This window comes from Centrocercus urophasianus, unplaced genomic scaffold (genome assembly GCF_019232065.1).
Source record: "Centrocercus urophasianus isolate 14NV4802_14NV808 unplaced genomic scaffold, USGS_Curo_1.0 seq_293, whole genome shotgun sequence".
Classification (NCBI taxonomy): Eukaryota; Metazoa; Chordata; class Aves; order Galliformes; family Phasianidae; genus Centrocercus; species Centrocercus urophasianus.
Genome location: NW_024884859.1, coordinates 732 through 14,507, shown reverse-complemented (window position 1 = coordinate 14,507; position 13,776 = coordinate 732). Strand labels below are relative to the sequence as shown.

Genomic DNA, 13,776 nt, shown 5'->3' with positions numbered 1-13,776 from the left:
TCCGCCAGCCCCGGCACAAAGCGGCATGCGCTATTCAGGCTCTGCAGCCGGGGCCCCTCCATTGAAAGCTGAGGATTTCGGGCCAATGCTGGGCAGGGGGAGAGGGAGGGGAGGCTCCAGAGCCTGGGAGGTGCTCCCAATGGGAAGGATGGATGGCACAGAGATGGGCTGGGACGGACGGGTGCATGAGCCAGGAGGGCACAGAGCAGCCCCAGAGGGTGCTGACCACCCTGCGATGCGCAGACCTCCTCAGGGATACAGAAGGGATCCCCAGCACCACCAAAACAAACTCTGAGCCCTGCCCAGCAGCCCTGGTGCAAACCCACAGAGGGAATCTGGATTCCGGCTCCATTGGACGCAGCAGAGCCCAAAGATGCAGCTCACAGCTCCAAAACCAGCCTGAAAAATGAGGGCAGACAACGAGACCTTGTTGGGAAATGTCCCATAAGTGCAAGCCCAAGTTCAAAGCCACTGGTGGCTCTACAAGCTTAGGTGGGGGCACCAAGTGCTGGCTTCTTCATGCCCCCCACCTCCCACTGCTTTGCACAGCTGAGAGAAGGGTGATTTCAGCACGGAGGAACTGTCAGACAGCAGCAGCCAACAACAAGGGCTGGACTCGAAGCCCTCATAGAGCACCTAATGGTGCACAGCTTCCTGCCCGGGGACATCGTTCCTGACCCTGTGGGTGCTCAGGAAGACGGATGGCTGTGGGGACTTCACCCCCCTCCCCAGGTGCAGCACTGCAGACGGCGTTTGGTTTTGGTTGTACCCAACCGTCCGCCTTCAGAACTCCACACACAGAGACACTGGGAGCCCTAAAGGAAGAGAAGCAGAAGGGTGACACTCGGGGACGAGGTGAGATTTGGGCAAAGAGGTGAGATGCAGCCCAGGCCATGCACTGAGCAGGCATCACGCAGCGTGCACCTGTACGGGTGCAGCCAAGAGCACGGTGCCGTGCAGACCCCCGTCTCCCCCTCCCTGCAGAGCGCAGCCCGGCCTGCAGCTCACAGCACTTTGCTGCATGTCCCCAATCCATCCAACGCAACTCGGGGCTGGGGAGGGGAGCGAGGCGCTGGCAGGGTGACTCGCGGGAGCATTACACGCATGATTACCCTTCAGAGCAGGGGAACGGGGGCTTAACTGCGTGCGAAACGGCTGTTATTCAGGTAATGGATTTACAGCACTCACTACTAAAGTATCAGACACAGCAATTTTTTACAGCTTTCACGCTGGAATTTATGGCTCAGGGAGGCGATCTCCATACGAGGCAGGGATCATTGCCTTATTTAGTATCCAAGGAGGAAAATTTATGTTTTCTCCAAAGTTTGTTTGGAAAGGTAACCTGCAGGCACACAGGGATGCCAGGTGCCACCTCCAAGGTGCACACGTGTGTGCCAGGATGGAGTGCACACACAGCTCCATGCGTGTCTGCCATGCACGTGAGCTTAATTCATCTCAATGCACTCTGAGCTCCCAGCACTCACCCAGCTGGATGGGCTGAAGCAGAGCAAACCTGCTCCTCCTTTACTGTCTGTGGCCTTCATTTTATTCCTAAAGCCTTTCTCCTCCTCCTCGTGCACTGAGCCCAAGGGGTCCGAGTGTGCAAACCCACCCCAGCACAGGCAACTCTTCCCTGCAGAGCACAGCCAGGCTGCTGCCAGGGCTCTGTCCCTGTAAGGATGGGTGCAAGAACCAGGCTTGGTGCGACCCACCTCCTGGAGCAGCCCTGGGGGTGAGGGGTGGGTGCACACAAATGCTGCCCCAAACCCAATATTTGGAGAACCTCATGACAGAGCACACAGAGAGGTTGTGGAGTCACCACGTTTGGGGATATCCAGAAGGCAGCTGGCTGCAGAGCTGGGTGCCAGCTCTGGGCGTCCCTGTTACAGCACGACACCAGTTCTGGGTGTCCGTATTAGAGCAGGACTTGGGACGGCCAAACCCAGAGGTCCCCCCCCACGACCCCGTGCCCAACACTGGGTTACCCCACGCTGATCCTTCCTACCTGCTGCTGCTGGAAGTGCAGGAGCTCCACTGGGCTCAGCTCCCCGTTGCTGTCCCCGCTGGCAGCCCCTTCCCGGCCCCCGCCGCCGCCGCCGCCCCCGTCGGGCTGGTTGCTGAGGCTGCTGACCCCGTTCTGGCCGGATGGAGCGGAGCGGATCGTCTCCGAGGCGGATTCCACCATCATGACGTGCTAGAGGGACCTGAGGACAGAGGAGAGAGAGGAGGGTGAGAAGACAGCGTGACCCCCCACCACCAGCACCAGGATGTGAGAGTTTATCGCAGGTTCAGAAATGACAAAATATTTCATTTTGAGGAGAGGGAGACGGCGATGTTGCAAACCTTCAGAATGGCTGGAGGAGCCCACACTACGTGATTCCCCCTAAAGATCCCAGCAGTGCTGGCACCTTTCCATAGGGCATCACAGTGCTTTCCTGCAGGGCACACAGCCTGGAAGTTTGCTGCTGGTGTGAGCAAGCGGAGCTGGGCACAAAGCAGAAGATGCAGCAGCAGTAGCCAGAACAACCTTCTTAAAGATCACAGAACCATGGGATGGTTGGGTTGGAAGGGGCTCCAAAGCCCCTCCTGCCATGGGCTGGTTGCCCACCACCAGTGCTCAGAGCTGAGGAGGAAATAAAGCACGAGGGACAGGGACAAGAAATACCATTTTTCCCTTTTTCTTCTCTTTTTTCCCCCTTCTTCCCCCAACCCCGCCCCAAAAGACAGCAAGACAAACCGCGAACAACATAATTGCTGAAATGTGGCGTGTAATAATAGCTATTCAGGAGCTGATCATTCATATTAAACAGGGTGAAGCAAGCTTCTCATTTGCATGTTTGAGATGATATGCGTTTCAGAAGTCATTTCCGCAGGGTATATGACTGACATTAATTCCCATGTGGGGCTGCTGGCTCTCCTGCACCATGAGCACAGGGACGGTGCATGGGGAGAAGAGCATGGGGGCACTGCAGGGCACGGGGATGTCACTGGGGGGATGCTGCAGCTGCTGCAAGGGGGTGTGCATGGAGGACATTGCATGGGGTGTGCATGTAGGACATTGCATGGGGTGTGCATGGAGGACACTGCATGGGGTGTGCATGGAGGACATTGCATGGGGTGTGCATGGAGGACACTGCATGGGGTGTGCATGGAGGACACTGCATGGGGTGTGCATGGAGGACACTGCATGGGGCTGTGCGTGTGGGCACAGCAGCAGCCCTGGGACAGCTCAAGCTGAGCAACTTCCAGGGATGCTGCCTGCAGGTGCTGCGTTAGGAGCGAAGCAGCCAGGAAAGCTGGAGCTCCATTCCCTCCTGCTTTGCCCCAGAAGCAAAGAGTCTTTAGAAAAATTCAATTCTTTGGTTGCTTTTCTCACTTTCCTACAGAAAACTCTGCAGTGTTGGACACGTGCAGCCCCGCAAGGAACCCACAGGTCCCGCAGTCACACGGCCTCACCACAGCCAACCCCTCAGCAGGATTCAAAAAGAGAGATCTGACTTTTATATGGAGAACAGCAACATCCAGAGCTACGACAGGAAGCATTAAAGAAAGGCCAAAAAAAGAAAAAGTAAAAAAAAAAAACAACTAACAACCCCCCCAAAAAAAGAGTTTTGGAAAGGATATCAACTTTCCTGGCCACGGGGATGAGTTGATGGAGAGAGCTGCTGGGAAATGGGAGGAAATCTCTGTGCAGTGAGGAGCAGCAGGGATGGGATGGGATGGAGTGGGATGGGATGGGATGGGGTGGATTGGGATGGGGTGGGGGATGGCCCCGTCCCCGCACTGCAGAGAGCTTGCAGCCCGGATGGGACGGAGCAGCACTGTGCAGGAAGTCATAAAAGCAAGCGCTCGTCGTAATGAAAATATTTCCATTCATATAAAAGTTTCACAAAACCCGATAGAAAAAAAAAAGACAATAATAAAAACGATGACGGCGAGGTCTGCGCCTTTCTTTCCCCTTTTTCTGCAGCACCTTCCGCAACAAACGCCTCCCCCGGCCTTCAGCAGCGCCATATGGTAACCAGAGCATATTAATTACCGTCGTTTTTTAATTAACAATTGCTTAATCTGAGCAGCAACATCTCCCTGACATCCCGACTTGCCGCTAACCCGCCATGCGCCATTCCTTCCCACCGACACCCCAACACACACCACAGCCGTGGGACCGGGCTTTTCCAATTAACACCTCTGAGCTCTGTAATTAACGCAATTAACAGCCTGACGGACACTCAGAGTGTGGAGGGGACGGAGCCGTGGGCGCTGGAGGAGGGATGTGGCATCTATGGGGTGGCCGCCCCCAGCCCCACGCACAGCAGTGGGAATGCTCCGTGGCCGCCCCGAACCCGAGGCAGCCGGGATTGCTTGGAGAATGGCTTTTTACCCTTTAATTAACACATAAACACATGGAAATGTGGAAAGGGGATTAAAAATAAAAGTCCGGGGGAGCTAAAATGAATCTAAAGCATTACTGGAAATTAGAAGAGATTTAAAGGACCGAGGATTGGCTAAGCCCGGGCACCGCTTTAATGGGATCACACCTCCAGGCACTTTCATCTCCCACTTTCATCTCACTCCCAGCGACTCCTCCGGGCAGCACTGAGCACTGCATCACCCCAGGATCAGGGCATGGGCTGACGGGGCAGCCTCCCCATCCCCAGGGACCGAGGGGGAACATCCCCACAGGGTCGCCCAACTGCCAGCTCGACCTGGACCAGGCGCACCTGGAGACACGAGGATGCTGCAATTGCAGCCAGTGATGCTCCAGCTGCACCCAGTGGTGCTCAAACTGCACCCAGTGGTGCTCCAACTGCACCCAACGATGCTCTGACTCCATAGGGGGGTTCTGCCCCACTTTTTGGGACCACCCAAGCCCCCCAGCAGGGTCAGGGCCGGGCACGTGGCTCCATTCCATGTTTCCCTCCGTTGTGCTCTTGAAAAGATTAAAAAAAAGAGAGAGAGAGAGAGCCCCACTCCATCTCATTAAGAAAGTAAACACAAGAGCCGTCTAAGTGTCTAATTAAGCTTCTAATTAGTCCCTGCTTGTTACTAATGCAAATTAGATTACGCCGCTTAACTACAGCATGTCCACAACACCCTTGTTAATTGCGGCCTTTTGAAATTAAATTACTCCCTAATTAGCATATCAAAGCCATTGATTCGGAGCCAGGAAAGACGAGGGCAGGAGGAAGCCGAACACCAAGTTTTGTTAATCAGGGACCTCTAATTAAATAGTGACTCGGTGCCTGGGCCTCAGTCAACCACTCGGGGGAACCCCAGTGCCACCCATGGGCGCCCACCATGGAGCAGGGGTGGGAGCACCCCACACTGGGTACCCACTGATGCTCGTGGATGAGTGTGGGGTAACCTACAGGTGCTCATGGTTGGGCTTAAGATCCCCTACAGGATGGGTTTGGGGCACCCCATAGGCGTTCATGGACAGGTTTGGGGTCCCTACAGGTGATCGTGGATGGGTGGGGGCTTCCTCACAGGCACTTGTGGGTGAGTTTGGAGTAACCTACAGGTGCTCGTGGATGGGTCTGGGGTGCCCCATCAGTGCTCATGGAGGGAATTCAAGGTCCTCCACAAATGCTCACAGAAGGATTTGGGATCCCCCACAGGTACCCATGGATGGGTTTGGGATCCCCCACAGGTAATCACGGATGGGTTTGGGATCCCCCACAAGTACTCATGGATGGGTTTGGGATCTCCTAAATGCACTCATGGAAGGACTTGGAGGCCCCTGCAAATGTGCACGGAAAGATTTAGGATGGTCCACAGGTGCTTAAGGATGGGTTTAGGGTCCCACACGGGTGTGCATGGAGGGACTTGGGGTCCCCAGCAAATGCTCATGGAGGGATTTGGGATCCCCTACAGGCAGTCATGGGTGGGTTTGAGGCCCCCTGCAGATGCTCATGGATGAGTCTGGGGTGCCCTCTGAGTACTCATGGAGGAAACGTGGGATCCCCCGCAGATGATCATGGATGAGTTTAGGGTTCCCTACAGATGCTCACGGATAGAGTGAAGGTCTGAGGTCCAGAGTGAAGGTTTCAAGCCCGGAGTGACCGAGGGGCCCAAAAACAGCAGTGCTGGGACGCAGCAGAACCAACACTGATGTTGGGTGCAGAACAGGGCTGGAGGGGAGCAGAACTGCAACACAACCACCTGCAGCCCCTCTGCTCCTGCAGCAAAGGGAACCACACCACACAGCACCCCAAAGGCAGACAGCGGGGCCAACTGTGGGACCCCAACCCCAAACCCACCGCCTTCGCTGTGAGGAGACTTCAAACGGAGCCGGCGCCGCCGTTTGCCTGGCTCAGTTATTTAAATACAGAACTGGGGCACTCGGGAAGTTACATTTTCTAACTTTTTTTTTTTTGCTTAAAAAGGTGGGAAGGTAAAAAAAATAAAATAAAATAAAGGGATGAAGATTGGAAAAGTTTAATAGAGGGAGAAAAAGTCTATTAAAAAAAAAAGACGCGGGCAGATCCGTCCCCGGGGATAGAGCTGAAATATTAAAGAAAGGAAAATCACCGCCGAGACAGAGGAGGAGAATGGAGCGGGGCGAGGGGAAGGAGCTTTTAATTGAAAAGAGGGAGATTCAAGTGAAATATCCAATATCCAGCAAAGAAAAGGAAGAAAGACGGACCAAGGCTGCGCCGCGACGCTGGGAGATTGCTAAAGCACCAAGTTTCTTTTCTCTCCCACTGTAAGTTATAGGAAAGGGAGAACGAAAAAAGGGTATTTTGTACTGGAGGAACTGCAGAGAACGGGGGAGGAGGGGTGGGGGGAGGGGGGGGAGCAAGTTTTATTCATTGATTTTATGAGATGGGTGAAAATAAGGAGGAGAAGGGCCGAGTTTTTATAATGTCACAGCGCTCGGAAGCGGCGGCAGAAGGGGAAGAGAGGGGGAAAGCAACGGGGAAGGGAAGGGCCGGCACAGCGCCCGCCGCACCAGGCTCTCTCCCAACGAGATTCAATTAATTGATAACAAGAGGCATCAAATTAATTTCTCAAGGATGTTAGATTTTGATGAAGGCAAAAAAAAAAAAAAGAAAAAAAAAAAAACCTCTCTGATTTTAATCGGGGCGGCGTTTAAAAGGCATAAATGAATATCCCTTTCTAATCACCCGAGGAAGCACCGAGCGGCGAACGGGGAAATTCAAATCGGTTAATTAGGGGGGGCTTCGCTTTTAAGGAGCTTTATGAAGAAATTATTTGTAAAATGGTTTCTTTCAAGGCCCCACAACCCTCCAGCACCGCAACACGCGCACTTGTGAGCGCGCATCCCCGAGGTTCTCCGTTTGAATAGAGACCATCCCCGTCACAATCTAATTAACAAAAACCATAAGGAAGCGGGTGGGGGGAGAAAGAAAAAAAAAAACAAAACACAACCACAGGGAACAACAACAAAAAAACCCCACTCCAAACTCCTGGGGGGGGAAAAGGAATTAAAGAAAAGCAATGGGAGGAAAAGGCGCGCGTGCCACACGGGATGGGGGCCGCGCAGAGCTCAGCAGCGGGGCACCTCTGCTGCAAAACCCCATCAAAATAATTAACGGCACCTCCAGCGCTGCTCCCCAACGGGACCCGGCTGTGTGCAGCTGTGCACGGACACAGGGCTGCACACACATCTGTGCTCACACGCGTGGGGAAAGGACTTCTGCTCAAGTGCACGGGCGCAGCACTGCACGCACACCTGTGCTCACGTGTGCACATCAACGCTTCCCCTCACATGCACAGGTGCACACAGCCCTGCTCATGTGCACGGCACTGCGGCCCCAGCTGTGTCCCCACGCTGTCAGGACGCATTGCTGCGACACCAGCATCTTGCTCAGCGTTGCCCTGCGTTGCCCTGCAAATGCAGCTTGGGGCGTAAGCGCCTTCCTTCACGCACCACACAGGTGCCTCTATGCTCCCCATCACCAACACACGTGTGTAGCGGGGACATGCAGCACCACCTGCACGCAGCACACCGTGCACACACACACAACATGCAAATCCCTGCCCTCCCTCTGCACCTGAGAGGGTAAATGCCCACGGGTGCCCGAGCGCAGTGCCCAGCTGCAGCGAGGGAGAGGAGAGCAGCAGGGAGGTGTCCCAGGTGAGACCCAGGAGAAACACAGCACCACAGTCCTGGAGCTGCAAAGACTACATGGTGATTATTTCTGTGGTGGGAAGAACATGGATGCTGCAATCTTTGTCCCAGACTTGGTGACGGTTGTGCAAAAATTCACCCGGGGAGCGCTCTCCCCAGCACAGCGCCTGCTGCACGCCGATGCTTTCCACTTCAAGTCCCGTCTCCGTGTGGTTCCCATCCAGAAATTCTGCTGCTCACGAGGAGAGAGAAGGAAAAAGGCAGCGGTGGGGCACAACTTTCCCTGGGCGCCTCCTGCTCTGCAGCACAGCTCTGGTGCCCCAGTCATGGCAGCACAGTGGATTGGGCAGAGCACAGGAAGCTGTGCTGAGGGACTGCACTGCCTGAGAGCTGCACAGTGCAGGCAGTGCTCCTGACAACGGGGAGAACCCCAAAATGCTCGGTGTTGGGGTGCACAGGCACAGAGCTCCGCACAGTGCCACCATGCACTGCCATGGGGCATCAGGGTGCACCAGGGCGAGGGGGTGCAGTGGGATCACTGCACGTGGGACCCCACTGCCCATCCTGGAGTGAGTGAGAGTGGGCGGCCGCAGTACAGTGCTGTGGCATCACCGCCAGCACTGCAGAGATGGGGCAGGTCTGCAGCCCCCACCTGCTCCAAAGCTGCATCCATCCCTGAAGTCCCTGAAGCATGGGCAGGGTGAAAGACGGCCCCCCTTAGAAATGGTTTCCCCTCTGAAGCCACTCTGAAAACACTCAGTGCCAGGCACTGAGCTGCACTGCTGGGATGTGCAGGGGAGCAGCAGGGCAGGGCACATCCCCCTTCCTCAGGGCACGTCCCAGCAAAGGGACACTGCACAAAGCACTGACTCCAGCAGGGATGACCCCCCCGGTGATCCCCGTGCCCCAAGCCCTGCTGGGTACCTGCTTACCCTAACCCTGCTTTGAAGCCACTTGCTTCAATGCCCTTGCATCACGGCGAGAATAGGGCTGTGCTCCATGCCACCTGCAGGGCCCACGCATTGTTTGATCCCACAGCCTCAAGCCTGACCCAGATTTAGGCCACAGCTCTCCCTGCCATCAGAGCTGCTTGTGCGGGCTGCAGCCTGCCAGCATCAAGGGGAAAGCTTCAAGGGATTCACAAAGAGATCCTAAAAGCAGAATGCGCCACGTTAAGTATCAATAAAATCTGCTGAAAAGGCGAAGTGCCAACAGCCTGAATGGAGCAACCTTTGGGGAGGATCCAGAGACCCCGAGCTCCCCACCCCAGGGCAGCAGAGCCAAGCTGCGACCCGGCGCACGGAGCAGAGCGCTGCAGCACCCAACCCCAGCAGCACCAAAGCGCCAACCTCCGCCTGCAGACACGGCGACAGGGGAACGCGTGCGGCTGCGGGAGGGAAGCGTGGCCCCAAATCCCAGCGTGGGACCGCCCAGGCACACCTCACCCCGTGCGGGGGGGTCGGGGCTCCTTCCCCATTTCTCTTCCCCTTCGCAGTTCTGATGGGCACGGCGGCTCCGTGTGATGCGTCCCCGCTGGCCCAGCACGCGGCCCTGAGGCAGGACGAGGTGTGCTGTCAGCTCCCCACTGTCCATTTTCCCCCTTTTTCCCTGGTTCCCACCTCACACCTGCAGCCCAGCCCTGCTTCTGCTGCAGCCCCCGTGCGCACATCTCCCAGCATGGTGTTCGTAAGCGCTGTGGCTTCATCCCCACCCAAACCCATCTCAGCAGAAGTGGTTTTTGCAGCTGTGCCCTGAACAGCACATTTTCAAAATCCACGTTTCCTGCCTGGAGCTAAAGGACTTTGCCCCCCATGCGCTTCATTTTCTCCCCCTGTCCCACCCCCAGAAAGGTGAACGTCACCGCGCTCATCTCCCACCTCAGAGCCGCGCGCTGCTGCGGGGAGCTGCCATCCCAGCATCGGGCACACACAGGATGGGACACGGGGCCGCAGGTGGGGCTGTTTCTAGGGCAGAGATGGAGGAGATGCCTCAGGCAGAACGCACACTGCCACAGGTTTGGGGTTTGCTTGGGCACCGCTGCCCTGCTCCGCTTCCACGTCAGATGGCACTCTGTGCCGCTGCAGCCCCGAAGCCAGCACAGCCCCTGCACAGGGCGAGGCTGCAGGGCTCCACCAAGACAACGACACGAGGCCTCTGTGCCAACCTCAGGTTTTGGGGCAGCCAACCTCTCCTGATGTGCAACACACACAGCTCTGCTGCTGCCTATGCACAGAGGCTCCCAAGAACAGCCCGAAGCCCCAAAGCCCTCTGCTTGCGTACGGCGGGGCTGGGGACGCATCTCCATCCTTGTTCTACCACTGGGGCTGACAGCAGCTCCAGGACTACCTGGCTGAGTGGAGTCACCGTGCTGGCACCATCCCAGGGCACCCAACGTGTCTCCAAACCGTCACCACACACCTCAAGGAGCCACAGACCCACTGCTGGGGGGGAACCAGAGTGCACCCCAGCATCAGCCCTGCTGCTCTTCCCTACACGACCCACCTGCCCACCCAGCCCGGCGGCTGCGTCCCTGAAACTGAGCACACTGTGACATGGAACATGACAGCTCCTCAGAGGAGGTCCCTATGCCGAACACATGGACAGAGGGCAGAGCCCCTCACAAACTGACAGGAAAGCAGCAATAAGAGTTACTCACCGAACCCTATGGTGTGCAGGATCGATTCCGTGCTCATACACAATGAGGGGCAGGCAGGACAGAGCTGGGCTGCGGTGCTGGGCAACGTGTGGCTGTTCTGCATCCTATGAGCCCCCCAGCACAGCCAAACCATCCCGCCCCAATAAACGCAGCTGTGCAAGGAGCTGGGCAAGGTGCACGGCAATGCACTGCTTCACTGCCTGCTGCCCCAAGCTGCTCAGCCCCCAGCACAGCCCCACAGCCCAGCAGAACCAGTGGAAGGGAGAAAGGGGGGGGGTCCCTGTGCCACCTCTCAGCACAGTCACGTGCAGAAGCTTTGCCAATGAGGCAGAATAAACAGCTTTCAGATCGCCTCCAAAGCGGGGCCCCCGGTGGGGTTTTCTTCCCCCCCCCCTCCTGTACATTAAAAAAGATTTTTATTCCTGGTGCCTGTTTTCACAGCTGCCTGCGTACCTGAAAGGAATCTTCTGCCCCTCCTCAAAAACAAACCAAAACAAAAATTAAAAAAAGTTTTATTATTGCACCTTCCACACTTCTGATAAACGCATGCAGGCAGAGGAGCCGCAAGAAACCCCTTCTGCTTCCCAGCCATGCTCTGCTCTGCTCAGAACTAAAATACATAAAGCAAACAAACAAAATCCAGAACCACCACACCAACCCCACCACACCACCGCCCCGAGGTGCTTCTGTGTCCGAGCTTCTGGTGCTGCTCGACCCGATTCCTGCAGCACAGGAGGAGCTCTGCTGGAGCACGAAGCGCAGCGCTGCTCCCTGCCAACGCGGGGACGGGGAGCGCCGGGCTGAGCTGACGGCTCCGAGCACGCGGCCAACAGCAGCTTTTATTTTATTGCATTTCACTTTTTTATCCTTCTTTTCTTTTTTTTTTTTTCATAGAAGAAATGGGACTGAGCCAAGCCGTGCCCAGCAACGCTGCCGGCACTGTAACTCGGCACAGCCCTGCACGGACATCCCGGGCCCAGCTCACAGCTCCCGAGCACAGCGCACAGCCGCAGCATCTCCTCTCGGCCCAACTCCCCCCCGACCTCCTCGCTCCCAAACGCGTTTCCCCGCAGCGCTCCGATCCCCGGCAGCGCTCCCTGCAACCCGCGGGCTTTACATCGGAGCAGAACTTTGCAAAGCGATTCCAGTCCGGAGCAGCATCGCAGCGAGCGGCGCGGCCCCGCACAGCGTCCGCAGGACCCGGCCGCTCGCTCCCATCGCCGGGCTGCTCGGCGGGTCCCAGCCCGGGCGCGTTCCGGCTCCGCTCCCCCCATCGCTCCGTCCCCAGCTCACGGCTCAGCCGCAGGAGATGGAAATCAAAGCGGACAGCGCAGCGCGGCGCAGGAGATTGCCGGCGCTCACTGCTAGTGGGGCTGGGGGCACTGCTGGACCCCCTCCCCAACCTGCAGCCATAGCGCTCCAGGCTCCAACGGAGCCCGGCAAAGGGAAAACATCCCGCAGCGAGAGGAGCCCTCCTGAGCCCCCGGCACCGACAGCCACAGCCGCGTGCTACTTTTAAACACGGCTGTATAAAAGTCACGGATGGGGAGGGAGGACAGAAAAGCGGTGGGGGTCTCAGTGCGACGCCACCTTTTCCCAGGTGAGAAGGGTGGGGGGGGGGGGCGGGTAGGGAAGGAGGGAAGGCCACGACCCCAAAGTGCACCTTTATGCCTCCTTGCATCTTCCCTCAGTGAAGGCACAGCCCCAACGCTCCCCTTCCCCACACACAGCGCTGCCAGGACCTTGCTGCTGGGGGGCACCCCCTGAGGCCGGCATGGGGGGGATTTCCCCTATTCCTCCTCTGCCCCAAATCCAAATCCAGGCTCCATGCAGCAGCTCAACAGAATTCACTGCTCCCAGCAACGCACGGGCTGACAAAACACGGAGCCGGGGGGCCCCAACAGCAACCCCCCCCCAATAATTAATACAAGCTCATACATAAACAGATCAGCCCCCGAACCCGGCCCCACTCACAGCCCCACACCACACACAGAATTTCACCCCACGGCCTTTTCCCGTTGTTCATCTAGATTGAAACGAGGAAAGAATATAATAAAAGAAGAAAAGAAGGCGGGGGAAAGGAACACGAGAAATGTTACAAACCCGCTTATTTCTCCATCCATCCATCCATCCACCCCCGGGGGCTTGTTGGGTTTTAGACTTGAAGGAAAGGTGGGAATTCATGAAAAGAAAGAAAGAAAGAAACTCAGAGTCGGGTTTTGCAGGAGCTCCAGAGCTCTGTTTGTTGGGAATTGAGGGGGGGAGCATCACACAGACCCCAGTGAGTCCCACTGCACCGCACTGATTCCCCATCGCACGGCGGAGATTTTTAACACAGAGAAAGAAATACATAAAAGAATGATAATAATAATTAAAAAAAAAAGTAAATCTTACTTCTGATTCGGCCAAGCTTTTAATACAGAAACTAAGAACTAATTATTATTATTTTTTTATTGCTTTACAACGCGACTGGCGGCTCCGGGAAGAACGGGAGAGGATTCCTTCAGGGCTGTGCAAAGCAGAGCGGAGCCCCAACGCAACTTTACCCCCCCAGCACAGCACGGAGCGTTCTGATTTACCCGAATTAAAAGCGCACGGCGACGGAGGGGGGAGAGAGGGTGGGAGAAGGGGAGACAGCACCGCGCTTTGGGTTCGGTCGGTGGGTTTTTAAGAAAAGGAAAAAAAAAAAAAAAAGATTTTGAGCTGGAAAATGAAAAGCCGACCGCGCTCCACTTGTTCCCTCCCGGCGCTGCTCCGGAGCGCTCCGCCGACGCGGCACTGAGCGGCCGTCCCCAAATCGCAGCCGTCCCCAAATCGCAGCCGTGTGACACCGGCGGGGAAGGACCGAACCCCCCCCCATCCCACCCCAAACCCCGCCGGGATCCTTCGGGCGGGGCCGTCCCACCGCGGGGGCGATGCGCTGTTACCCCCCCGGCCCCATTCCCTCCCTGCAGCCCCTTCGGCGCACCGCCCCGACGAACAAAGGCACCGAACCCCGAAAGCCGCCGCACCGCCCCCCCCCCCC

At 56.8% G+C, this 13,776-nt stretch overlaps 1 protein-coding gene across 5 annotated transcripts in view; it reads right to left on the bottom strand.

The window, feature by feature from the left end:
• Window positions 1–13,776, bottom strand: part of FOXP4 (forkhead box P4) — a 38,291-nt gene that overhangs the window by 23,784 nt on the left and 731 nt on the right. For all 5 annotated transcript variants that reach the window (XM_042828330.1, XM_042828334.1, XM_042828332.1 and 2 more), the window contains exon 2: window positions 2,006–2,204. In XM_042828330.1, the coding sequence (XP_042684264.1) occupies window positions 2,006–2,188 (183 nt within the window). In that variant the 5' untranslated portion in view covers window positions 2,189–2,204. The remainder of the gene's footprint in view (window positions 1–2,005; window positions 2,205–13,776) is intronic.